Source organism: Perca flavescens, chromosome 7, assembly GCF_004354835.1.
Source record: "Perca flavescens isolate YP-PL-M2 chromosome 7, PFLA_1.0, whole genome shotgun sequence".
NCBI lineage: Eukaryota > Metazoa > Chordata > Actinopteri > Perciformes > Percidae > Perca > Perca flavescens.
In genome coordinates, this window is record NC_041337.1 from 22,266,868 (window position 1) to 22,294,285 (window position 27,418).

A 27,418-nucleotide genomic window follows, 5' to 3' on the forward strand; every position below is an offset into this window, starting at 1 on the left:
AAACCATCACCAATGAAGAAGGAAGTCTCTGCTGAGTTCAGTGATACCTCACACAAGTGTTTACATCAATCGGGCCATTAGTAATAAAAGGGGGCGTGGCTTGAACATAGGGGGCGGGCCAAACCATCACCAATAAAGAAGGAACTCTCTGCTGAGTTCAATGACACCTCACACAAGACTCTACCTTAAACGGTTCAAATGTTATGAAAGGGGGCGTGGCCTGAGTACGTGGGCATGGCCATATTATAGGGGGCGGCTCAGTATCACACCTAGACCACACATTCTGAGTTTTATGCAAATCGGATGATGTTTGTCATATAAGGCAGATTTCCTGTTGCCAGCGGGGGGCGCTATGACCAAAAGTCAATTTTGGCCTGCAGGTGTCCTCAGGCCTGGACCCTTGTCAATTGTGAGAAATTTCGGGCAGATACGACAACGTACACTCAAGTCAACAACTTCTTTATTCATCGCTAAACACTTAAAATGGCCGCCACGCCACGCCCACACCGTCTGACGAAAAGTTTTTCTTTTAATAACTTTTTATCGTTAAGGTGTTGGGATGGTACAGACCAAGTTTGAAGTCCATCGGATGAAATCTCTAGGAGGAGTTCGTTAAAGTATAGCACCTTGACTTTTAGGCCTACTTCCTGTTGCCACGGTTGAAATCTCTAGGAGGAGTTCGTTAAAGTACGACGTGATGTGGAAATGGCCAAAATCGCACTAATTTCGAACATTTAATTCAAAATGGCGGACTTCCTGTTGGGTTTAGGGTATGGCTCTAATGAAGTGTTTTGTACATCTTGACATGTTACATATGTGTACCAAGTTTCGTGAGCCTATGTTAAACGCACTGCAGGGGCTCAATTTTCTTAACTTTCTAGGGGGCGCTAGCGAGCCATTTCTGTGCGCCTATTCCCGAAACCCTTAAAATACGTAAATTTTCACCAGACTTGATGCGACCGCCAAATTTGGTGAGTTTTTGCATATATTAAGCCCCTCAAAAAGCCAATTCATTTGACGGGAAAATAATAATTCCTTCAGTTTCAATAGGGCCTTCGCCACTGTCGGCGCTCGGGCCCTAAAAATTAGGCAGACCCAGTCCTCCTGCTTCCTTAGGCATCTCCAGATAACCTCTATTGATTCGTGGGGTGGAGTTGTTCCAAATAAAGGATGTAATATTACTATTCAACTTTTTGAACCAGGACTTGGTTAATATGATGGGGATCATCTGAAATAGATATAAGAGTCGAGATTGTCATCTTTACTGGGTTTACTCGGCCTGCCAGTGTAACAGGGAGTGCAGACCATCTATGGAAATCCTGTTTGGTGCGCTCTAGCAACAGTTTGAAATTGCAGTCGTATAGGTCTTTGAATTGTCGTGTAATTAATGAACATTTCTGTAGTCCTAGTTGCCTAGCATACGTGTCTTTATGGTGGGGAAAAACCGGAGCACCCGGAGGAAACACACGCAAGCACGGGGAGAACATGCAAACTCCACACAGAAAGGCCTGAGACGACCTGGGATCAAACCCAGAACCTTCGTGCTGTGAGGCAAAGTGCTAACCACTGAACCACGTGCTCCCCATCATACATATTACACTCTTTTTAATGCACAAATTGATGGAACTGACAGAATAACATTTCACTGGAATTGTATCTTATATTATTTAATGTGACATGAATTCATTGATTGGTTGTTATAAACCATATCCTCATCATCAGCCTCATCCTCACTGTCTCTCTCACTGTCTGTTCTCCAGACTACATTCTCGTCACCTTTTCTCTTTGATCGGAGTGTGAGCGGGTTGCAACATCTTCTATCACCATCACTTTGCAGCTACAGTTGATAATGTCCAACAGTACAGGAGAAGCAACAACTGGGATTGCATCTAGGATGGGCAGGAGGACTTCCTCTACTTCTTTCTTGTCCCATCCAAATTTGGCGATGGCAATGTACAGCAACCGCAAAATGCAACTGCACAGTTGTAGGACTGGCCCGTACCAGCTACTGCAAAAGCTATGATAGTACTAATGCAACACTCTCACAGCAAGAAGAGCAAGACGACAAGAATGTCGAGTCTGGAGAAAAAGATGAAGACAGAGTCGATAATGATGAGGTTATGGTTTATAACCGTGCAGAGCAGTAGAAGTGCAATGTGCTGTTTCTTGAAAGGTTTCCATTTGTAGCACCTGATTATTTTTCTGACAGTATAGACTTTATATAGACAGTATAGACCCATAGACTTTATGTATAGTCTCCGTGATGTCACTATAGGTTACTGAAGAGCCAATGTAAAGCTTTTTGTGGGTGGGTCCAGCCGTCGCAATATTGGCAGTGCCTGACTCAGCCTAACTCCCAGCTAATGCAAAAATGGGCAAAGACGTGGAACGTGGATGAAGCTGCGGCGGGCCAAACAAAGCCTATATGCTAGCCACCTGTGCCACTCACCTGTCACTCAAATGTCCTTAATTATGCATAACCTTTAAGCAGTCTAGCGGGATGGACTCGCTAAAGTAAACCAAAAAGTTTGTTTGAGTTTCCCCACTCCACACTGCCACTACACATCAGTTACTTTAAAAGGTTAGTTCTGAAGAACAAACCGAACAGAAAACGTTTTATCCAGAGGATAAAGTAAATAAAAAATTGATGTAGTCAAACTATCTATCCCTACAGGCACTCCACATCTATTACTTTAAAGTTGATATCAGTGGTGATAGTTCTGAAGAAAGGTCTGATTAGGATACTGCTCCACCAAAAAATGTAAGCAAGACCTTTTTCCTCTAAAATCATCTTTAATAAAGAGGTCTGTGCTTCCACATATTTACAGGGTAAACTTTTCCACAGATAGAAGAAAATACACTTTGAAATTCATAAAATATTGAAATACTGAATTTCACTTGCAAGAAGGAAAAAATGGAAACATTGTTTCTGCAGGATGAAAAAAAAGTTTTAAAATACGACAGAAAATAGTATCAAAGAGTTTATCTTTTGGGCCAGTTGTGCCGGAATCCTCTGTAGAGAAGAACAAGACAGAATGGTTAACATACTGTGATGTTTGCATGGGTGTCATTTACACTGGGGACTTGTCCCTACCACTTTCTGAAATGGTTGCTTATGTCCCCATCTCTTTTTAAAAGCAAAGTTGTTTAAATGTTTTTTGAAAACAGATATGTGAAATACGTTTTAAATGTACAGAAAGTTTTGAACGTGAGCAGAAATCTTGCTGAAACATATCTGAGCTATTCAAGTCCAAGGGTTTATAAATGAATTAAAATGCTGTGAACAGGCACATTTAAAGAGGTTACTTCTACAAACAAGACACAAAGGAGGAGGAGAAGAGTAAATCATGCCTCCATGTGTGTTGACTCAGCAGGGATAACATTACATGACAAAAGTTGATTTATAGGAGAATAAATATTTAAAAGCAATACTGAATGCCTGAGAGCCTGACTGCAATATATTCCATTATATTTTTATATTTTGAATTGTCACCTGCTGCATGAATTTAGTGTTTTTCTTTACACAAAAAGACAATTGTACTATAAATTTTAGCATTACAAATTCTCCAGCATGCAGGAAACAAAGTGATTAACGCATTTTTTTATTTTATTTGCATAAGCAAAGAAACTACTGTATACTGTGCATGTTTACCTATCAGATTTTCCAGCCATGTACGACATACTTCGGCTTCCAGCTCCACTATTGGATTTTTGTCCCCTGGGAGTTTTCTGTTGGGTGAAATTTTTTAATTCACTCACTCACTCATAAAAGACATATTGTTGAATAAACAAATTAATTAACAATCCAATACCTTTTTCTTAAAACCATGGGCTTGTTGGTTTGGATCAAACTGGGTGTTGTCTTTGGATTTTGTACCTGTAAATAAAAAAAGGGGTGCACTGAGCTGAATTCATTTTTACAACGTACAACAACTGTATCTGAATGTAAAAAAGAAAAATCACAAATACATACCAGCAAAGACTTTGAGGTTTGACTGACTGTAGTCAAAAGGCTTGAAGCTGTCTTGGGGCGGCGGTTCTGTCTTTTGGGGCTTCTCTGCCGATTTCATCTGCTTCTTACTCGGTTTGGGAGTCGACTCTCCAACCTCACTGGCGACCCTCTCTCTTTTCTTTCCGCCACCTTTTGCAGATTCCTAATGAAATCGGTTAGCAACATTATATTCAATTCTCAAAATAAACATTTTGATGAATGCATTCTTGAATGGATGTATTTTATTAAACTAGCAAGACAATGAGCAATGTTGGAAGACTGTTCCCAGCTATGGGGCAACTGCATGTAAAGTTTTATCAACAAGTCATCAAACAGCTCTCTTTTTTATTTATTTTTGATATTTTAATATTTTGGGGTTTATCCATGTATGGTTTGCCAATGAATGGCATAAAGTAACATACATCAAGGGGGGTCATTAAGAAATTAAAATAGATCCATAATAACCAACATTTTCCAAACATGTTTTTCTTTGCTATATACTTGGCAGACATTTAGTTTTACCCCACACACCAATGTCATACTGTACGGGCCTCTGATTGAAAGAATTATATTGCAGTGACCTATTTAAGTCAACATTAAATTCACTTAGTGATTTAACAGTCTGAAGTTGAAAATCCAGCTTTGCTGCCATCTAAAGGTTAAACTATTCTCTTTGTTGACTGAATCCAAGAAAGATCACTGTTTGGCATCGTCAACTGACTGTGCTTAGTTAAGTTAAAATGTTGACTTCTACAGTACTAGTTATCTAGCCATCAGGTTAGTGGTTGAAGCCGCAACTGTATGCCAATATCCCAGAATCTACCGTTAATCTTTACCAATGTTGAAACTATGTAACAGTAACATCAGTTGTTCCAATTAACAATACTAATTTGCTAAATCATTTTTCATAGCTGGACATCAAACTTCTGAGCGTGACATATGTTTTTTGCGATATAACCTCCCTGGGATCATTTCTGATTTATTCATCCAACAGGCTTAATTTTACCTGATGACAGTTCATTATTTTTTGATAACCAGGACGCAGGCAAAATAGAAAACCTGTGATGTTGGAACACAATCACAGCACACACCCTTCATAATTTTCAATCATTATATCAGTGCAGTAGAAGCTTAGGAAACCTTTCAAACTGATATTAGACAATAACACTTCACTGCCAAAGTGCCGGCTGAAACTGACAGTATCTGCCTGCAGTTGGCAGGTTGAGGAGAGTTACTTACAAGTGCTGCTGCCAACACTTCTGACTATAATGCATGCCACCACAGGGTGCCAACATGCTTATTTGAAGCCGCCGTTTTAGCCTAAACCAAACTTTTCACATAAGCCATCATCACACAATAGATTTGCTGTGGTGCACGCCATTACAGTGTGCAGTAGCAACTGATGGCCCAAAGCTCACACAGTGAAAGGCAGAGGCGAAGTGGTGCCATCAGCAGGGTCAGAGGCGAGAGTCAAACAGTGGGGACTATTCTTTTTGTTCTCCAACACCGCGGACAGGAGTCAAAGTCCTGAGACTTTGGTCTAACGGAGCATTTACAACAAAGTGGAAACAACATATGGTGGCATGAGCATGTAGAAGAAACCAAGCGGGAGGGTGCCAAGCAATACTCCAGACAGATGGAGCGAACAGGAAATGGGCTTTTGGGCAGAAAGAAAGATATTAGAGATTGTTGTTCCCCAGGAGGGAAGAAAAGCATTTGATGAGTGGAGGACATGTCTCTAATGCTGCAAGCCCACGCTGTGCATTCTCGTTCCCCAGGCACATCATGTGACGGATATAAATTTTACAAGGCCACTGACATGCCGGTGCTGCAGATTGGCAGCAGTGGCTCACCCGCTTGTGAGTCACCATATTTATGTGTAGAAATATCAGCCATGTCTTCAGAAAATGGGGGGCATTGCATCAGTGGGCCTATCCACAAGTCAACAAAACATGCTTAACATGTGTAATGTTGAGCATTAAACACTTAATTTCCTGCATTCTGGTGAATTTTTATTCACCTATTTCAACCTTTTTCTGAATCAATTTGCTAGAAACATCTTATGTAAAAGGGAAACCGATTACAATCCAAATATAAAACCATAATGGAATATATTGCAGTAAGGCTCTCAGGCATTCTGTATTGCATTCATCTATTTATTCTCCTGTAGATCTGCTTTTCTAATTATATCTGAGTCAGCACACATGTAGCCTAGCATCATTTACTCTTCCCTCCTCTTTTGCATCTTTTGTTGAGGAAGTAACCTCAATTATACATTATTCATTTTAATTTATTAATAAACCTCTGGACTGTAATATTTCAGATGTTAGAGCAAGATTTCTGCTCAGATTTGGAGGAGTCGTGATATTTTGTGAAAAGTTAAGTTATAATAGGTTATTACAAGAGTAAAGTCACTATTTTCAAAAAATAATCTACCTGCACCATAGTCTGCTGTGCAATACGCGATTGCTCTGCTGATACGGTAGATCTCAGACCTTCTGAGCCCCGTTTGGGTCTCTGAATGAGACAAAGTTTAGGGAAGTGGCTGTACGCTGCTCTACATCGGAGATGGAAAACCGAAACTACTGCAGAAATACACAGAGCTCAAACGCAACACATCTGCCGCAGCAGGACCACAGCAGACCGCGTCCTTTATAAACCTGAAGCTGCACAGCTTTTTACAGCGAGAGTGGACACTAAGCGATGTCTGGTTTTATATTTGTCAGTCAACTTTTCAAAATACATTCGGGGCTACACTCAAAACATTTGGGGCTGAAGCCCTGGCAAAATCAGCCGATGCCACGTCTGTGACAGTGGGAACAATGAGGCCGGGCTCGATGCAGGGCTGCAATGCAGAAAGAAATAAACGCAAGTTGTCCTCCACCTGCAGCCTTGATCTGTATTTGTTTTTAAATCAGGGTCAGTGCGGAAAACCCACACTCGCACAAGTAGGTGGAGGTGGAAGGGGATTAGGACTTTCATAGCCTTAGTGGAGACCTGGGGGAACTCGCTCTCCACAGACAACCATAAACGCGTGATCGGCATTTCTCCCAGTCTGTGTCACACTGAGGCAGAGGTGCAACCCAGGACCCCGACCAGGTGAAACCTAACTTTAACTCATATTTAACTTTATAAAACTATTTCCTACGTTTTTTGTTGGGTCCTGTCTCCTCCCTTAATACTGACTTCTGTTGACTTGGGACAAGCACACAATGCATTTTAAAGCTAATACACGCACGTACAATTACCAATATCAATAGAGCTGCATACAGTTATTTTTTTCTTCGTGTGTCGCACCTCCCCTGTGGCTCTTTGGTGCCCCCCCCAGGGGAGGCACGCCTCACCTATTGAAAACCCCTGGCATAGAGGAAATTGAAGAACTGGAGAGCGAATGACTCACCGCTGCCTGCTGGCGAACAGTGGCAACGTTCTGGAGAGACTCCTGGTAGCTCTGTTTAGCCTGGTTTCTTTCCTCTGTGGAAATCAACAAGATAACACAATGAGAGACGTTACTTTAAAAAGTGCAAATTTAGAGCAAGTTTCACCCCATTACCTGCCACTTTCTTTGTGTGTTCCTTTGCTTCTTCCTTGGCTTTCCTATTGGCCTCCTTCTTGGCCTCCAACTCCTTCTGTTGCTGTTCCATACTCAGCAGTTTCCATCTTTTACTAATCTGTAAACGTGAGATGGTACAGCTATGAACATTCAAACATGTAGCCAGGACGACAACACAAATAAGTCTGGATGTATGGAGCTCTTTGATTACCTCAAATATTTTTGAAGATGGGTCAAACTTGGCATTCTTGCTGATGTGCACATCACTGGAGGGTAAGTACTGAAATCACAAGGAAGATAGCTGAATACGCGGTGTCTGATTAAATAAAATACAAACGATACTGAGTGTGATCACTGATCATCTCTTACCATTCTAAAAGGGTTTTCAAAACACTCAATGATACGTCTGGCTTTCATCTGAGCCACAGAGAGGGACTCGTGGTCATTCTGTGTTTCCAGCTCCTTCAGAAAGGAGGCAGAGTTCCCACATTAGGTATCAGCGTTGCATACAAATCGACCGGCTTAATAAAGGAAACTAAAAGTTGATCCCTACCTCGAACTGTGTGATTTTAGCTGCTGCCATAAGACCACTTGTTTTCTGCACATCAACATCCATCTTGGGCTCATCCTCTGCGAAGAGCACCCCTTGTTTGACAGGCAGTTCTGAAAATAAATACATTTGTTTGAGGCCTAAAATACTAAAATCAGCAGAATAATCAGTAGTATCAGAGTATCAAGCTTACCATCAGGAGAACAGTGCTGGAGATCGCTTTCAGAGACCCTGGATGTATCATGAGGACCAAACATTGTGACCTCGGGCTGGAGAATGACACAAAACCACATTAATTCTCATCCCAGTCGTGGTTTCTTCGACAAATACGGATTGCAAAAACTAAAAATTCTATCTGGTCAGTTTTTAACCAACCTTTTTTATGGGTGTGAGTCCTTTCTTCTTTTCAGCTGCAATCTCAGCCTGTGTGAAGTGCAGAAAACATTGCGATGTTTGATTAAGGTATTTTTATTGACAAGGAGTTAACAACACAAATATTGACATTGCATTCCCACTTCTGACATCCATCTTCTCTTACCTTAAGAAGAGGCATTTCTCTTGCCTGCTGCACTAACAAATGGAGCTCATTGACCTGCTGCCTGACCAGCGGGGGTACAGGGTTACAGCAGGCAATGATGCCCTGAGGCTCTCTGAGTAAATAAAGACAAAATACTGTGCTGGAGGTTATGAATAAAAACACTAAACTCACCTGCACTGAAGTGAGAGAACAACATGGAAAATTTGGAAATCTAATCAACTTACTTGGGCAGCTCCTCAGATATCTTGTTCATCATGTGAGTGGGCAGGGTAAATCTAAAAATGCAAAAATAACACTATATTAAAATAAGGCAGATGTAGAAAAACTATGAATGATTGTAAAAGCATGGAGATGTGTGACGGAAAATCTGGCTGGGCACAAACTATAAATAGAAAAACAGCTCTAACGGATTGCCAGAACAGTGAGTCCATCCATTTCCAAACAGCCTACCCGGTGCTTTCATCTTCCTGCCTGGCCAGCTTGTCCCTCCAGGCAAATAGCAGTCTGAAGGCAGTGAGCTGCTGGGTGTTAAAAGACCTTTTCTGCTTCCTCTGCAGCTCCAAATATGACTCCTCTGTAAATATAGGCTTCGTGTATTTCTGTATGGAAGGAAGGCACACTGTGAATCATATTAAATGACAGAAAATGACAGAAAATGCAAGAAATTATGGTGTGGAAATGTAGAAATATATAAGATATCCAAGAAACTAGTGGATAGAGAACAGTGGAACAAAAGTATAGAAGCGTGTTTTTAAGTGATAATTTAATCCTAATGGTGTCCGACGTGAGATTTGTGCTCACCTTCAGAGAAATGTCTTTGCTCTTGTTCCAGACACTCTGCAGCAGGCCAGGCTGCCCGTGTTTAAAGTCCAGCAGCTGCACCCTCACACAGTCATAGATGTAAAGGAGGTAGTGGGTGTCCATCCGGGCGTACTGCACCATCTCATCTGGCAAAGGGCTACAGGGCCGAGTTATGGAACATGTTTCATAAGTCAATCATAATCTTTTTTTTTAAGAGTAATATTACAAACAATTCTTAAATACTATGATGGATTGTCCTTTAAAAAGGAATTTAAAAGAGATTAAAAGAAACTATCCCTCCGTTAAACCTGAACAAAAACTACAGAATGAAGCATCAAATGGCCCTGCCATCTCCATACCGAATCCTCCAGTCAGCCAGCTGGTAGCGTTTCTCTGAGTTCACATTGCAGAAGTGTTTGAGCAGTTGGTCAAGGGAATGTCTGGCCAGGTTCAGAGCTCGGCTGGCCTGATGCGTGTCAAACAGGTTGACGACATACAAGCCAAAGTCCCTCTGGAGCCACTCAATGTCAGAGTCAGCACCGTGAAATACCTGAGAAAAGGAGAGAAAGTACATTGGGTTGAAACCTCTCTGCAGAGGTACCAAATTATTTTAAAGAAAAAATGAAATTGCTTTAAGCAATGCTTAGATACAGAAAAAAAAAAAATATGAACCAAAATGAGATGTGACATGTTTTGCTCTTCCATTTGGATTATTTTTTCACAGATCTCTCAGCAGTTCAAGCCCACACAACACACTTTCACAGGTATCCTACAGTGTGTGAGTCACGGTGGCTCCCACACACCACAGGACACCCGCTAACTTTATCAAAACATGTTTGAAAACTTTGGAGCTCCGAGACACCTTAAGAAACTCAGACGTTTTCAAGATTAAATCTTCACAAACTTCACATTACTACACTGGTGGGGATTTTTCCTCTCCAGGGTACGTTCGGATTTCAATAGGAGATGATTAGACGGATGCAACCAGTTCATAAGGTAGTCTGAGCCATCTTTAATTTCACCTGCTTAAAAAAGAAAAAGAAATCCCCTGAGGCCATTTAAATTGCTGAGATTTGGGATTACAATGACAAAGCTAGACACAGCTTTGCAACGCCGACCGACAGGGCGAGAGTGGTGAGACAACCAGACAGGTTCTCTTTAAATATGCTCAGTTTAATTATCTAAACCACTTATTTGGAAGTAAAACTCAAAGGGACTGCACCAGAAATATCCGTCATATTTTTCCACTGCATTGTAAAACTCCTTGTGCACACAACTACTATATGGCAATTTGGTCAAAGTTGAACTAGGAGTTAGCTCTGCAAGATCTAAAAGATTTGGACAGTTTAGCATACATGCTTCAAGTGTTTATATGATACAGGGCTCCAGACTAACTTTTTTCACTAGGAGCACAGTTAGCGCCGCCTGCTGCTATGGAGACGTATTACGTTTCTCAAGTCGTAGTCGCCTCAGTGTGTCCCGAGGCAGTTTTTTGGACCTCGGGGACCCGACTGATCATTTCCACTGGCTTTTCTGTCGACGGTCGGCCGTCTGGTTGGTGTGTCTCGGCTATAACATCAACAGCACCGCGACCGCTTTCGGCTCGCCATTAATATCATATCGCAGCAAACTTTGTCTGCGTGAAGTTATGAAAAACTGTAACCACACTTGAAACCACTTTATTAGGCATTTCCGTGACTCACTGTGACTTCAACAAAACTGCAGAGCCGCCGTAGTTTGCACCGTCTGCAGCTCTGCGTGTGTGCGTTTGTGTCAGAGCTCTGCTTTGTCAATTTTCAGAGAGGACAGATAAGCTTGCACTTACGCGCTCTCAGGTACCGAAATTTCAACGTTTAACGTGTAAAAAAGGGGGCAAATTTACTGGTCGCACATGTGCGACTGGATGTAAAATTCAGTCGCACACTCTTAAATTTTGGTCACAAAATGCGACCATTTGGTCGCAGTCTGGAGCCCTGTGATGTGTGCTTATTGAAAATCTGTGGTGTGGTTGCTCTGTGCATCTGCAAAGATGTGTCTAGCAGAGTTGTCATGTCCTCAGATTTTTAATAGAGATGCACCGATTGCAACTTTCTAGGCAGATTCCGATTTTCTTTGAGTTAGGCCAGCAGATACCGATTTTAGCCGATTCCGATTTCATTTTTTCTTTTCTTTAATAGAAAATTTTTTGAACAGATAATGGATCACTATAAAATAGAACTATATAAATTACTCCTGGTGTGGGAAATTCACACACATCTAAAGTGCAATGTTAGAACCGTTTCCTTCTTTTCACATCCAATATCCAAACTAAAAAAACGTGATCTTGGTTTTTGGTGTCGTCGTTTAGGTGTCAACTCGAATCAGATGGTAATCTCATCTTCCCTTTAGACAGTGAAAGTCATACAACAGGATACAGGAACAAATCATTTGTGGAGCAGTTCCATTACCTTGACAATAGCCGGGTCAGTGAATGCCTCGTTGAGGATGTACAACTCGCTGCGGAGCTCAATGGCGTCGATGAGGAAGTCCTCCTCTCTGCTGGAGATCTGTATCAGACAGGTGAGGCCGAGGAAACTCCTGTAGGAGTGGTGCTGCGACAGAGAACAGAGTGTTAACAAAACACTGATCTACAGGCTTTGTAATCAGAATTAAAGCTATAGTGCGTAGTTCGTCTCCCCCATGAGGAATTCTAAGTAATGACAACAAAACGGTTGGCGCGTCCATATAATACAAGTCTTCCGTGACCAACAAGGTCCAAGCAGTTGCTAGTAGCCAAGGACGACACGGAGAATTAAAGAAAACATGGACTCTTCAGAAGAGATAATTATCTTCACTCAAGTTTCTGCGCGGGAAAGTCACCGGATGACAGCAGTTTCTGAACATAGCCATACTGAGAAATACAGAGAGAGTTGTGTGGAGCTGATAGTCTTAATTAGCTTTGTAGCAACTCATTTGGCAACGCCTAGAATGTAACGGAGGTTCAATAATATCAAAAAGTTACGCTCTAAAGCTTTAACCACAGAACTGAATCAGTGCCTTCCTGCTTGGCTGTTGTATTGGATCACATAGATATTGTGCCCACCACCTGTACATTTAAGAACTTTTTCTAATCCTGTACCTCAAGGTCCACTGCAAATTCAGACAATTTGCAAAGCTTCTCATTCAGAGCCACCAGATCCTCCAGTGTGTCAATGAAGGAGCACTTGGTCTCAGTCAACGGTTTGTACATCTAAAAAAAAAAAAAAAGAAAAATCCACAAACGACAGATTTAGTAGAATCCCAAGTGACAATGAGCGAATCATATTATAGGATTATAATAATGTACCTGCGGTTCTGGCTTGGACAGAACACTTTCTGGTATTGTAAGATGATCCAGTTCATATTGGTATGGGTGTGCAAACCTACATGGATCAGAATCACAAATTTAGATGGACAAAGGAATTAGGAAAAAGACACAATGTTATTACAAAAGAGACCAGTCTTACATGTCTTCAACATGTTCCTGAGTTCTCTGCTGGTGAATGAAGTCAGCCAGAGCAGCCGGGACATCAAGGTCCTCAGGTCTCTCTTTACGGATTTGTTTGTTGGTGAAATCTACGATTGGAGAGGAAATATGTTACAAATGTTTATGAAAACAACAGATGGGAAGAACATAAGAGTGAGAAGTATCTTACATGAAGGAAGAGGCTTTACTGCATTGGGTTTGATGAAGATCTTGGGAATAAATGGTGTGTTGCTGTTGTCAACTTTTTCCTTGAATTTCATCTGAGGCCTAGCAATATTCTTGGCTTGGAGCAGTCGGAACGTCTCAGAACGACTGCCAGAGCTTGAACCCTGATAAATAAAAGCATTGTTGACAAAAAGGTGTGAAGCATGAGTATGCAAGTGTTAAAAATAAATAAAATGTTCCGGTGTTTTAAATGCTTAAATGCCAGGACTGGCACATGTTTAAGCTTGAATGCGGTGTCCTCCCCCACCCCACAAAATACTGCAGAATTAGAGCTGAGAGGTTAATTAGCCAACCATGCGATTCCAGCTGGAAACAACAATCTTGGGAGGCTGAAACTCTGCAGGCATGACAGGCTGCTGGTTCCTGTTCACCCCATCAGCTTCATCGAGAAGAATCCCCTGGAAAACAGATGCAAGAGCTCGGTTGGTTTACAAAGACTTTTTTATGAAGAAATTTGTACAACACCAAAGCCGTAGGTCCATACCACTCGTTCGAGGATGACGTCGTTCGAGTCCACAACCAAGTCAAACCTTTCCTCCAGCCCCGTCAGCTTATTCCGGTCTCTCATGCGAGATCTGCAGCCATGGTGCTGCATTATCTGACTCATGCTGACACAGGGACACAGTGAAAAGAACTTATTTCTCTTATTGAGAAACAGCAAGTGGCAGGTTAATCAGCAAACCCGCTCTTCTGTTTGCATGTCTAAAGCTCAGTCAGACTTGCTTTAAATATAGCAAAATTGTCTTAGCATTGAAACAGGATGTGATGTCATTGTTCGGACAAAAGTAACCAGGAACTATTGAGTGGAGCAATCATAAGGTGCTTCTCCTCATGTCGCTTAAATTGCCTCCTCCACTTGGCTCCCTTCCTCACGTCTTATGGTGTAGACACATATAGCCGACGGCCGACCGTTGACAGAAAACCCCGTCGATATGATCAGTCGCGTCCCCGAGGTCCAAAAAACTGCCACAGAACAGACCAAAAAGACGAGAGGAGACGTAATACGTCTCTATAACAGCAGGCGGCGCTAATCTGTAATGTTGCCCAAGAAATGAAAACCGGCAGCTGATTGGACGAACGCATCACATGGGTTTGTTTTCTCCGGAAATTCAGACATGGACTGTCATGGCCGCCGTTCAGAATACGATCTCATATTATACTAAAATAGTTTCTGAAAACATTTTAAGCGAAAAATAGGCCGTGCAGTTGCTGAATCTGTCTTCATATCAGCTCGACAAAGGTCAGTTTAAAAGATTTTCATCAGATTTTGAGAGACTGTAGTCACCTCATTCCGCTCGCCATTTCCGGGTGAGTCCCGACGGCCCTGCCGCTGACCGAACAGGTCAGGTCGGCCAAAAAGAACGCCGACAGCCCCTCAGACGGACAACGGCACGGGACACACCGAACAGATTTCAGTCACTGACCTCACCAGACTGTCCCACGACCGATAATCGACCTGATGTGTCCCGGCCCTTAGTCCCTCCCACCGAGGAGGCACGGGAGAGATGCAAGGAAATCATCGGAGGAGAGAGAAAACACGCTAATGTGTTTTAGAGGGATGAGACGTCCTTTCCTCTGAAGCGTCACATGAATTTGTCAGCTGTTTGGGCGGAGTTAGCAACTCCTTCAACTGCACGGCTACCGGGAAGGCTGTTCTCGTGTATCCTCGCCTATAGCTCCTCGATGATCCAATTGCTCCTCGGGGCAGAAATAAGAGCTTTCAGACGGCCTTCACCGAGGAGGGACAGAACAACTTCTGGTTCAGCCGAGGAGTTGAGGAGCTATCAAATAAGGGCCATGAGATGCAGCTATAGACTGTGAATAGACTATGAGAGTGATGTTGCAGTTAGGGTTGGGTACCGAACCCGGTACTTTTACCAGTACCGACCGAATTACTTCAGTACTACCAAGTATTGGTTCACGTGAAATCAAACGGTGCCAAATTTCGGTACCTGAGAGTAAGCGCAAGCTTATCGGTCCTCTCTGCACGTTGACAGAGAGCAGAGGTCGGACGGAGCAACGTCGGCTCTGCAGTTTTGTTGAAGTCACAGTGAGTCACGGCAATGCCGATAAAGTTTGTTTAATTTCTGTCAGTGTAAAATATTCTAAATAAATAACATAATGCTCTAAGTAAATAGGTTTGGAATTATTTTCAATTTATATATATATATATATATATATATATATATATATATATATATATATATAAAAAATGTAATTACAGAGGGAAAGAAATATAAAAAATGTAATTACAGAGGGAAAGAAATAAAGTACCGTTAGGTACCGGAACCGAAATCCACGTACCGGTATCAGTAGTGGTATTGGTTCAGATGTGAAAGGTACCCAACCCTAGTTGCAGTATGTAGTCTGTTAGTGTACTAAGTGGGGTGATGTGACAACACTAGAATCAATCCCCCCCACCATTTCCAAAGGCAAGACACATCAAAACAAGGTTCTTTCTCTTGACCAAATTCAAGTCTAAGTTTAACAAAGGTGAACTTTGACCTGCGAATGTGCCAAAGGTCCACAGCTCCTGTCAAGCGTAAACGTATCCTTTAATTTTCAGACACATGGGCTTTAACGTAATCGAAAGAGAGGAAGAGTCTACATGGGCAGAAACAGCTGCAAGTCTGACTGAGTCAAAACTCCACAGAAGCGACACTGTTTTAGAAAAATGTTCCAGTTACTGAAATGTACATATTGTAATGTCTCTGCGTACTCTGAAATTAAAGCACAGAACAAATAATAAAATTAAAAAAAGGAATCACGCAATATTAAATCCTAAATTCTAAAATCCTAAATCATTCAGCAGCCGAACACACTTGTGGCATTCTTCCTACAACGGAAATGAAACATTGATTTGAAAGTTCGTCCCAAAAGTGTTGCAGAAGTTCCCACAAATTTGTTGCCATGGTAGTTTGCTTTTCAGTCTGTTGCTCCCAGACTGTGGAACGCCCTGCCCCTGTCCATGCGTCTGGCAGACTCTGTTGTCTCTTTTAAAAAGGATCTGAAAACATGTTTATTTAGGAAAGCTTTTGGTTGATGGGTTTTCACTAGTTTCACTTTAATTTTACATATGTATATACATTTTTATATTGTTTGTTTTACCTATTCTTTTGTACAGCACTTTGTGATTTTATCTGTGAAAAGCGCTTTATAAATAAATTTTACTTACTTAGCTTTCACCAGTCTGAGCAGTTCATCCCAAACCACCTCGATGGGAGTTCAGTCTGGAGAGACTGTGCTGGTCTACCATCATTTGAAGCCTACCGTCTAGTTCTTTTCATCTAATGTTTTAAGGTCATTAACTTGCTGTTGGATGAACCGCTGACAAATCCAGTCCATCTTCCTTTGTTAACTGTCTTTATCACAGCATTCTGATTGCAATATAAACTACAACTACTTTAGTTTGTATGTAATCCCCAAAAGTTAGGGCACCTGTAGGTATTGTTTGCATTAACTTTGAAAGCATAATTTAATTCCATTTCTGCCGGAAAGCTGTAAATTAACTAATTTCTTAATCTCTGAAAAGGACTGTTTTTTATGAAAGTTTTTTGGTGATTTTAACTTCTTTTTTTGCTCAACCTTGGGCAGCTTACCACTTACCTTTGTACCATTTAAAGTTATTCTCTAGACATGAACTGCTTAAATTGAAATAAAAACAAGAAAAAATGAGGATGTTCTAAAACGTTTGACTTGTGTAGTGTATATATACTTACCAGTGCAAGAGCTTATCTCCTTGACTTTCACAGAACTCCTGGAAGCCCGGGAAGCTCCGATAGAAATCATATTCATCTCCAGTTTGAGGCAAGCCGGCGGATGCTTTGGTGGCGGATAATACAGCACCCAATCCATACTGCAGAGGAGAGACAGGCGTTAGTGTTAGTCAACACTAACACAATACAATGTAGTAAAATAAAAATTTACGGAAGGGTGTCAAAATGTAGTGTTTACATTGCTTTCTAGTTTAACAAATGTCTAATATGAGGATTTTAACGCCACGGTTAGTCCTATTCAATTAAACATGGCAGTTACGTATTTTAATTTACACGAATGCAGTGTTTAAACAATTAATTGATATTTAACTAGTGGAATGACAGAAAATGTGTTTTTTTTCTTCATTTTTTTTAAGTTTTAGCTATTTCTTTAAAAAAAAAAGAAATCTGCTGGTGACAGCTTCTCAAATGTGTATATTTGTTAGCGAAGTTAGATATTATTAACCTCAGCCGTAAACTCAAATTTGAGACGTGTCAATATTTTGTGACGAAACCATTAATCTACACAATCTAGCTATATATTAACGTTAGTTGAAACGTAGCTCGAAGGTTAACGTTACATTAAAACATTTGCCTTGAGACAGGCATATTTTTCGTCTAATGAAGTTAAAACACTAAAGAGGCTCAACTATTTTAATAAAAGACCAATACCTTATCAATTACTTATACTATAAAGATAACAACATCAGATCTTGTGTCAACGGATAACTGTGAATGTTTTCTACCAACACAGAGCTAATGTGAGCGTTACAGCTCGTAGCCAACAAGCACACGTTGCCCACCTGAGTGCTAGCCTGAACTTAAAAACTCTGCGTGCAGCTTGGTTAGTTTTACGTTCACTTACTTTAACAAAAGCATCCGCGTCTTTAAAGCCGGGACACAAGTGTTTTTTTTTTCTCGTCGTTGGTGTCTGAATTGGTTTCTTGAAGGCCGCTGTTTGTGGAGTCTTTACTCTTTGAAGAATCCATAGTCAGTTTGGTGCTGCTGTGTGATGTGAGCAGCAGGAAGCAGCCCCCGTTCCTCACTGTTTTCTCGTGAGCTGCCAGGAAGGGAGCCGAGGGAGACAGCGCCACCTAACGCCGTGGAGTGGACGGGCCGCGAAAGGACGGACTGTGTTTTCTACAAATTTAAGAGAAATATTGCTACATAACCACATGCAAAATGTTTGAATTCACAACTGAACTTATTCCTGACTTTTATAAATGTTATTTCACATGAGCTGTCTTTGTTTTAATGTTGTGTTGATTACTTTCACTCAGATTGAAATTCATCATGTAATTAATTCCACTGCATGGCCAAGCTCTGGTCCTCAATGTTCCCGTTCAGTGCAGTGACAATGCAGACACAACCCCCTGTGTTGGCTCACCCATCCAACCTGACCAGTGTTTCACCAGGATGCTGGTACCATGAGGGGGCAGTATTGACATTTGCAATCTGCAGCAACTATACTGCAACTGCATTGAGTTGGTTGGCTACAGGGAGAAATTATATACACCAATCATGTCTTAGACAATATCTCAGTTAGAGCTATTGAAGCCGTATCTAAATAATTTTTTTTGCAATAGAGGGGATGCTGTGGGTATACTAATCAAACAGAAATAGCCTGCCTTCATTGTGTGGTGTAAAAAGAAGTTACAGTAGCATAGTGTTGTGATTCAGTGGTCAATAGCATGCAAAGAGCCATCGCCAAAGTATTGACACACCAGCTCATTATGGATGATTTGTGGTGTGTAGGGAGAAACCTCTCTTTTCTTCACTTCCCCTTCCTATTGATCTCTTCACAGGGTCCTCTCCCTCTTATTATCTTAAAAGCATCTCTGCAACACTGGCTCAATCAATATTTCACAGTAGCTTTCCATGTCATTGCCTTGTTTTAGTGGAAGGCATCTGAACTTCAGCAGATATATGCTCTAATAATCCAGAGAAATGAATCAGCATTCTTTGCAAAAGCTACTGCACCAAGCCAACTACGTTTTGTGTATTCTTTTAGATTAGATTCAAAACCTTAGCGTCACATTGATAGATATTTGTAGTATTATATAATAACACAATTAGTATACTATAGAGCAAAACCCTTTGAAAATGTGTTCTTTTTCACTGGATAGGACATTACTGCTGCCATTTACTCTCATTTAAATGCTTTTTCATAATATTATGGATTTTATAGCTTTGATGGTGCCCCAAGGCACCACTCAAATTCTTCCTGCAGTGAAAGACACTAAAATTGCTGATGCTGAAAATGACAGCATGCCACACATAATTCAAAGAAATGCAAGAGAAAATCCTCAGTGAATTGTTTTTATTAACTCCCTCATTTAGAAAACACAAATGCACCAAACAATATCGTACATGCACAGCTTCAGCATATCAAGATCAGCTGATGACTTTTCAATGTGAAAACGTTACTGCCACGATCTCACAGAGATCACCGGACATCAAAATACTGAGGAGTCACAACAGAAAGGCCAAGCGTTGTCACCCAGAGCTCTAATTCTATTTCTTCATCAGTCTTTATGGAATTACAAATTTTTGGGCAACTCATTTATTTCTGAATAATTCTGCCTTTCCTGATCTTGAAAGTAGCAAGAAAATTGTAAAGTTGTATTGGTATAAAAAGACAAGAAGTACTAGGAGATAATACGACTTGTATTATCTACTGTGCACTGGCCGACTACCTTGTAACAGGTAGTGTTTGTGTGTGTCATTGCACCAAAAGGCTGTGTGTGATAGCAGCTGCGAAGAAATGTTTTTCTCTGCTCATCTATTTTTCAGATTCTGGGTTTGACAGAGAATTACAATTGGAAGTAGGACACCACAGTTTGGTCTCCCATTTGGGGGCGTTGCTTCAAATCACAACAAAATACATACAGTATGTACAGTTTACTGCATGAAGGCAAAAGAGATGTCATCACACTGGCTCTTAATTGTTATTTTAAAGCAACACTTGACCTTTGTGCAGAATATTTAGAAGAAACAAAATAAAACAACCAGGAACCATATCAAACATAAAAAAGAGAAAGTCAAAATCAAAACAACTCCACAGTACTGATACATTACAAAAGAGATTGGCAATGCTTCTATGTACCCAAGAAACAAGTTAATAAACTGCGTAATGTTGTCTTTTTTCAGTTCATATAATCAATAAATCAGCCATAAAGATGCATTTCCTGTGTAAACATTTGTTAGCTTAACAATGACATTCTGTGATGAAAGAATGTATACAGATTAACCACACGTAAAGCCACAAAAACAATAAAAGAGGATTCAAAGACTTTTAATACAAACTTGTACCTGACCTGGCCTTGGATTCATGAGCTTTTTTTCCCCACGTGTTCCTTTGAACTGGCAATCCATGGTAATTTGATAGAAAAACAGACATTAAACTCGTTTTTTCTACCTCCCATATTGACCTTGTATTACTCTATTTGAATGTCCTCAATGCTTCAGTTGCCCAAAGCCCTGAACCACAGCTAAATGAGTTTAAACATTTTTTCCCCCCACACAGCAGAATGGTTTTCTTGAAAACAGCTGTCCATGACACCGTAGGGTAAGGTATTAACCACACACACAGACACACACAGACACACACAGACACACACAGACAGACACAGACAGACACAGACAGACACAGACAGACACAGACAGACACAGACAGACACAGACAGACACAGACAGACACACACACACACACACACACCTTCCTGGTGTCATCTTGATGGGATTGTCCTGATTTAGTCCTCCCTAAATCCTGATACATTAGTCTTGTGTGGGTGTCATTAGTACCATTACTCCTATGCCCTTTCCCACAAAAGCCCCTCAGGCCTGCTCTAATTCATTAAGATGTTTAAATGTCTTCTAAATCATGGCGCATATCAGGCTTTCCATTTGTCAAGTCAGACTGTTAAATAGACCCTTGCGTTGTGTGCTGACAGATTACAGATCTATCTGCTCCTGCCACTTTTGGGCTATTGAAAGGTAGGGTGAAGCAGGTCTGAATACCTGAGCAGTGGGGTTTCGCTGAAATACATTAAATAAACAATGCCAACACTTACCACATAAAAAAGCCAATACAACTGACAAGAAAGGACAGATTCACAAAGTATTAAAACACAGCTGACCATACATTTTGCCAAATAATGTCTAAGCTGGTGGCTAGATTTCAATTATCAGACTGGCACAATTGGCAGCACTTAAAACCCCTCGTCTCGACTGCAATGGCTGATTGTGCACGTTGACTGGCATGACTACTGTGTGTTGCCCAGATGGATGTAGCCTACTAGGGCTCCAACTAATGATTATTTATTGATCAATCAGTCAGTCTACAAAATGTCAGAAAATTGAAAAGAAATGCACATCACAATTACCCAGAGGCCATGTATATGTTGTTTTGTCTTAACAACAGTCTAAAACCCGAAGATACCATACCATGGACACCATCATAAATATAAAACAATCAAAAAACCAAATGTTTTATATCTATGGATACCATGGCCACTGAGAATTCTGGATCCTGATTGACTGGCAGGTGTCGCTTTATGTCTGGTAACCAGACACTTCTGACACATTGTTTGTTTGCTATTATAAATGAATGCACCAGTATTAAATGGATTTGACAAAAATAATCCTAACTCAAGGTAAATTTACTGAAAATCCAAAAATGACCCCATTGCGTCATCAGATATTAAGGAAACATGCTAAGTTGCAATACTATTACTATATTACTTTACTACTACTTTTCTGACAACAATGTTAATGCCAGTATTTTCTCCTTTCGAAATTTCCGTTCCGTTTCAGAATTTCTATTTGTGTTTCGGCCTCTGTGTTGTTATCAACTGCCCAGTTTGACAGCCAGACTGGGTTGCCAGATATAGCCTACCTGTAAAAACGTAAACCCAGCGCGGGATCAACAGAGATAAATTCTACCTGACCTAAACCCCAGCATGTTTCTAACAGTTGCGTGACCAGAGAAGTTACAAATCCCAGGTAAATATTGGAGATGTATCTGAAAGATGGAGACAGCTTGGAGCCCAAAAGGATGCCGAGTTGGCTATTTCCTACTGAACAGGTAAGCATTACCTTCAGGCTAATTGATCACGGCTACAAAGGACGGTCATTTTATGTCATTTCAACATTTGTGTACTCACACTGTCGAGTTGGTTACTCGCAAAAACAAATTAAGACACAGCCAGTAAAGTGGTTGCGACTGGTCCTGGCTAACGCCGCCATGCTACCCCTGCTAATGTTACCGGAGGACCAGGCAAGTGGGCCACGGCTGTTTACAAAGTGTAGCCTGTTCAGCGGCCGTAGCCGACAACAGTGAGTTATTTTAAGCCATTAGAAGGCAGCTGTAAATTGGGAAAAGAGGGCCGTGGCCCGTGAGTTTGCAGTGTGTTTAGCGATTGTTGCCGTAAGACAATAAAGTGTCTACTCTCTTCAGTGTTTTGAATTTGTACTGCGGTAACTATTTTAAACACTAGCTGTCAGTATTACATATCGCACCTTTAATATTTTTAGATTATCTTTCAACCACATCTCTGTTTTCATCAGCAAATGGAGTTTACTCACTTCATGTGATAATCCATGGCTCCTGAGCATGCTCCATTTGCTGATATAGATGAGGCTGAAAGCTAGTAAGTACATCTTGTTCCAGAGATCAAGAATTAATTTTCACGCTCAAAATGTATTAAACTGGGGCGCCTGGGTAGCTCACCTGGTAAAGCGTGCTCCATATGTACAGAGGCTATATAATAATCTTAAAAACAAAATGAATAATAATAATAATAAAATTATTTGAGTGCAACCAGTCAAAACACACTTTGAAGGAATTGGTTCCACATTTTGGGAAAAATGCTTACAGTACGTTGGAACGCGAAAGTGTTTATAGCTGTTCTGAATGGTGAAAAGCCAGCCGTTACAGCGAGGGGTGATATGGATGCGATAATTGTTTAAAGTCAGGATAATTATTGTTATTACTGTAAAAACAGAAAAGTTATATAAAATATTGTTATATAAGTAACTGAATGACTAAATGATATTTTTATTTTGTTGACATATAGCAGTTTATTGGCATGTGGCCATGGTATAAAGCAGGATAATACCCTCCGTTGGATTCTGTGGAGGCAAATGTATTGCAATTGAAAGCACACCTTGTCGGGTATGTTTGGCATTTTTTCTTGATAAATGACTTAAATGACTTGTTGATTACTTTCTGTTGACTGACTGATTGTTTCAGCATTAGTGTTGAAGGAAATACAGTGGCAGTCGTATAACTCTCCCACTACTGCTGTATATAGGCAGATGTAATCTTCAAGAATGCAGAGTAAAGTCCAATCCATCGATCAGCAGGCTATCACAATAACTGGTCTGAGGCATTAAAACCTGTAAGAACCCTCATGGTCCACATTCAGTTCTCCACAGTCAAATAAATAAAAGGTAAATGGCTAACACTGGCACTATGAGCTGTTTTATGAGTTTCATCTGGGACAACTTTTAATGGAACACGTACTGTAAAGATGAAGGCGGCTGCAGTATGTTCTGAAACATGGAGCATCACTGACTAGTGTCTATAAGTGACGGCTTTACAAGAATCTCCAAAGGCACGGCCACGGGTGAATGAACATGTTCCTACTCACCAATACAGATGTGGAGAGGAAAACTGAAAATATTCAAAAATACAAAATATTACTTCTCATCACGGCCCTCTACAAGGTTCGCTGAGACCTTCAATAATAATGTTGAGGAAAGCATGTAGCTATCTGAGCAATAACAACAACGAGAAGAAACTACTTTGGCACATGGATGGAAGTAAGGCATCTGTATCAATCTGGAGTTGAAAAAAAGAGTTGAAATGGAGCATTGTTCCAACCGGCAAAAATTTCAGACCTACGTAAATAAAAAAAAAAGCTCAAGCATTTACTGTTAATTAAGTGTCTGACAGTACGCTCCAGTCTTGTGCTGCCTCATACCTGCAATCTACCACTGCAAAATAGTATGTGGTCACCTCCAAAAATGAGAGAGAGAAAAAAAACCAGCAACTTTCACAAATTCAAGAAAGAAAAAATACCAATAATAAGGTTGAAAAACAGAGCAGAGTTTGTCTTTGTGTCACGTTGACCTGAATGTTGATATTGCGATGGCGAGCAGCAGGGAGAGGGGGGAGATGTCCGCACTCCAGGCTCTCGAGCCGCGGGCACTCATACCTGAAACAAAAAAAACAACTGATAAACAATAAACTGATGTAAAACCTGCAGACGGATATCAATTTCATACCTTATCTTAAGTTTGAGCTCTCCGCTATGTTACCTATAGATACAGCCGATAACAGACTTGCCCATGACTGAAAATTAGATACTTACATTTTCAAATCATAAAACATGCATACAGATGTTTCACAGGGGTACTTAAAATGTTATAAAACAAGTATTTATGTCCTGGCTTATGAGTGCAATTGTAAGTAAAGCTGATGTAGTTTGCTCTCCAGTTTCTCATGTATGATTTAAGTTAGTCAATTAGCTCTTATGGATCACTGACGATTTTCCTGTAATGACATCCATATAAAATCCTTTCCTGGAAGAAAATAAATATATTATTTATGCAAAAGAAACCTCCTGAACCACTTCTGATGTTTCAGAAGTACTACTTTCTATAAACACAGCACTCTGTTTTGCCTGCTAATGGGTTTTGCCCACACCTCTTTCTTTGCAGTATGCAAAGAATCTCTGGATAAAAAAGTAGCCTATTTTTCAAATGGAATAAAAAAAAAAGCCAGTGTGGAATTCTATCTCTCTCAAATGCTGTTTTCAGGGATTCAACACAGAATATCAACAATGCAAATTAGCATTTAGAGCACAGGACGAGCCCCCTTGGAGTCCCACAGGACAGTAATAGCATCTAGTAAAAGAGGAAGTCAACCTTTGCGACAGAGACGGATCGCGCTGCATATTTTAGCAAAATATATGCCTGGAAGAGCCCAATGAGGGTGGCTGGGGACAATGGTTGGTCAAGAGGAGGACAAAATGTCCCTGTCAGGTTTAAAAAGTGCTAAGTGAATTCATTTACAGGAGAGGGTAAATAATAAAAAATAGAAGTTCTGAGAGATTGAGGTCCCGGTGAATCTATATGTCAAATGCTTCTGTTCTGTTGTGTTTCTCTAGAACATGGTGGCATCAACGTATTTCAGTGCTACGGCTGAAAACTGAAAATAGTGTTTTTTTTCTTCAATCTTAGAGGCAAGCTTAACTCAAACTATTCCATGAACTTTCCAAGTTTTAACCAAACTATTGCAGTGCCCCTTCAAAATGTGCCTGTTCGGAACGGGCCTTTTTTTTGGCCTCCGGTATATATTATATATATATATATATATATATATTCTCGATGCATTCCCGCTGTGCAAACAACTTCACACTCGACACTGCGTTTCCTTGGGTCCTGAGCAAAACACCTGCCATGACATACAGTAGTTGCGTCCCCTAGCAATGCTAGAGTAGATGCGTCATATACTAACAGCTAGCTATTTGGGACCATGCTATTTCCAGGAACAAAAGATGATTACATCACTGATTCTTTAAATGCTTAAATTTGATACAATGTAACATCTTCGGTCTCTCTTTCTTCATCTGTTCGTGAATGTTCTGTAGCGAGCGATGGAGAGCGAGCTGTACCCAGCATGCCGTTTGGTGGTGTAACAGTAACTAGGAGTCCACCCTCTCAATACACTACACATTGTGTACATAATGCACTACAAATAAATATGTTCCGTAGATTTCAAGAGCTCGCATTTGACACAGCACTTCCCTCAGCAATACACCTGCCAAGTGTGAGGTCGATTGGATGAATAGTTGTTGAGAAAAGCGAAGGACAGACATGCAGACTCCTACCATTTTAGTTAGAAAACCACTACAACCGTGAATAATGAGCTTACTTAGTTGGTGGATACGTATGGGATCAGAGGCCGGGCCCAGCCCTCCTTCAGTCATCGTCTGAATGTGGATGATGTAGTCGTCATCCTCCTCGAGGAGGGTCAGCTCTGCTGTTGAATTGGTTGTTGTGAGTGTGTTAACCTCTTTGTGCCTCTGTCTCCTGTATGACAGCTGAATGGGGAAGAGAGAAACAAGGTGGGTGACACATTGTAAACATGTAGTCTTACAGCCTGACAGCTTGGAGTGAGCCACCACCACGCTTTCACTCAGTCTGATACATAATAGGAATAAACATGTTACTGTGGAGCATATTTGTGGTGGAATTTCCAGAAACACCATGTTGTGGCATGATGAGACTGAAGGGAAAGCTTAGACAACATCAGGTCATTCATATGTCCCATGGTCAGGGGACGAGAATATTCTGCCAGTCTCTAATAACCTAGTCTATATCCTTGACGTTCCACTTCCGGGATTGCTCCATTGCCAATGGAATTTCCCCCGGATTTCACTCATTTGGGCAAGATATTGGTTGCCTTGGGCTTCCTTTATGCTGGCATTTTAAACTCTGGTTGATTCATGAGGACTATGGTTAACCTTTTCTCAGATCTCTGCAGGTTAAATCCAGACAGCTAGCTAGACTATCTGTCAAATCTGAGATTTCTGTTGCACGACTTAAACGTACACATGTTCCACCAAAACAAGTTCCTTCCCCAGGCTATTTGGCCACGGCACTGCCGCTTTTCCCATTGCTTAGCACTGCCCAAGGCGATTGTGACTGGTTTAAAGAAATACCAATAAACCAGAGCACGTTTTTATCCCATCCCGGATTGCTGTGTGGACTTGCCAGACCCTCCTCCGCAGCGCTGTGGTGGAGGAAAGCCTGGCAAAGCGAGACTACTAATAACCAAACCTGTTGTTGTATAATTATGTTTGCCTCTCTACAGATTCAGGGAATCTAGGCAGCTGAATGATAAGGGGATGTTTTGTCTCAGGACTGTCTCCTTTTGGAGGTCGGTGGGCCTGCCACACTTTAGCATACTTCCCAGAGAGAGAGAGAAATAGGCTAAACGAGGCTCTTTGTTTATGAGACTGGCAATATCTTTGTGTTTACCTTAAAGGTTCAGCTAAACATAAAGCCTCCAGCATGAGTTTAAATACACCTTCAGGAGGACAGGAACTTCAGAGAGTTGGGACGGCACTGCACAATTACACATCATGGTTAAACTGCACTGCTACTACTTAATTGTCTCCTGAATTTAGTGTTCATTAAATGCTTCTGTGTAAGTCATAAGTCTCCCGAACTTTCTTCAAGTATGTGAAAAGAGTTGTGCTGCTCCTGAGTTTTTTCTTAACAATATTGATGAAGTAAAACTCACTTGGTAGCCTGTAACTTCTGACTCCGATTCCATTGCCACCACAGGTTCCCAGTAAAGAGACAGCTGAGAGCCAATTAGGGTCCATTCGACATTCAGCGGTGGTTGGGCTGGTGCTGCATGATATAAAAATAATGAATTTCTATATGTCAGCACAGAAACATATTAATGTCACATCATTCTACAGG

The 27,418-nt window shown here is 40.9% G+C and overlaps 2 protein-coding genes across 2 annotated transcripts in view; both read right to left on the reverse strand.

Annotated features, from left to right (window-relative positions):
- Window positions 1-2,773: 2,773 nt before the first annotated feature.
- Window positions 2,774-17,909, reverse strand: exosc10 (exosome component 10; the record flags this gene model as incomplete). Its single annotated transcript, XM_028582601.1, has 25 exons — window positions 2,774-3,013; window positions 3,653-3,729; window positions 3,813-3,877; window positions 3,974-4,154; window positions 7,392-7,465; window positions 7,545-7,662; window positions 7,756-7,824; window positions 7,914-8,006; window positions 8,098-8,207; window positions 8,288-8,363; window positions 8,470-8,517; window positions 8,633-8,744; window positions 8,857-8,907; window positions 9,083-9,231; window positions 9,434-9,590; window positions 9,793-9,983; window positions 11,881-12,024; window positions 12,552-12,662; window positions 12,759-12,834; window positions 12,919-13,027; window positions 13,108-13,267; window positions 13,457-13,561; window positions 13,648-13,771; window positions 16,883-17,019; window positions 17,784-17,909. Coding segments are annotated over 25 exons (2,694 nt in total), but the record flags the coding sequence as incomplete, so codon positions are not given.
- A 4,303-nt stretch (window positions 17,910-22,212) lies between these two features.
- Window positions 22,213-27,418, reverse strand: part of cntn3a.2 (contactin 3a, tandem duplicate 2) — a 32,382-nt gene continuing 27,176 nt past the window's right edge. Inside the window, exons 20-22 of the mRNA XM_028582959.1 lie at window positions 27,234-27,346; window positions 25,860-26,028; window positions 22,213-24,138 (exon numbers count right to left, since the gene is read on the reverse strand). Coding sequence (XP_028438760.1) covers window positions 24,044-24,138; window positions 25,860-26,028; window positions 27,234-27,346 — 377 coding nt within the window. The 3' untranslated portion in view covers window positions 22,213-24,043. The remainder of the gene's footprint in view (window positions 24,139-25,859; window positions 26,029-27,233; window positions 27,347-27,418) is intronic.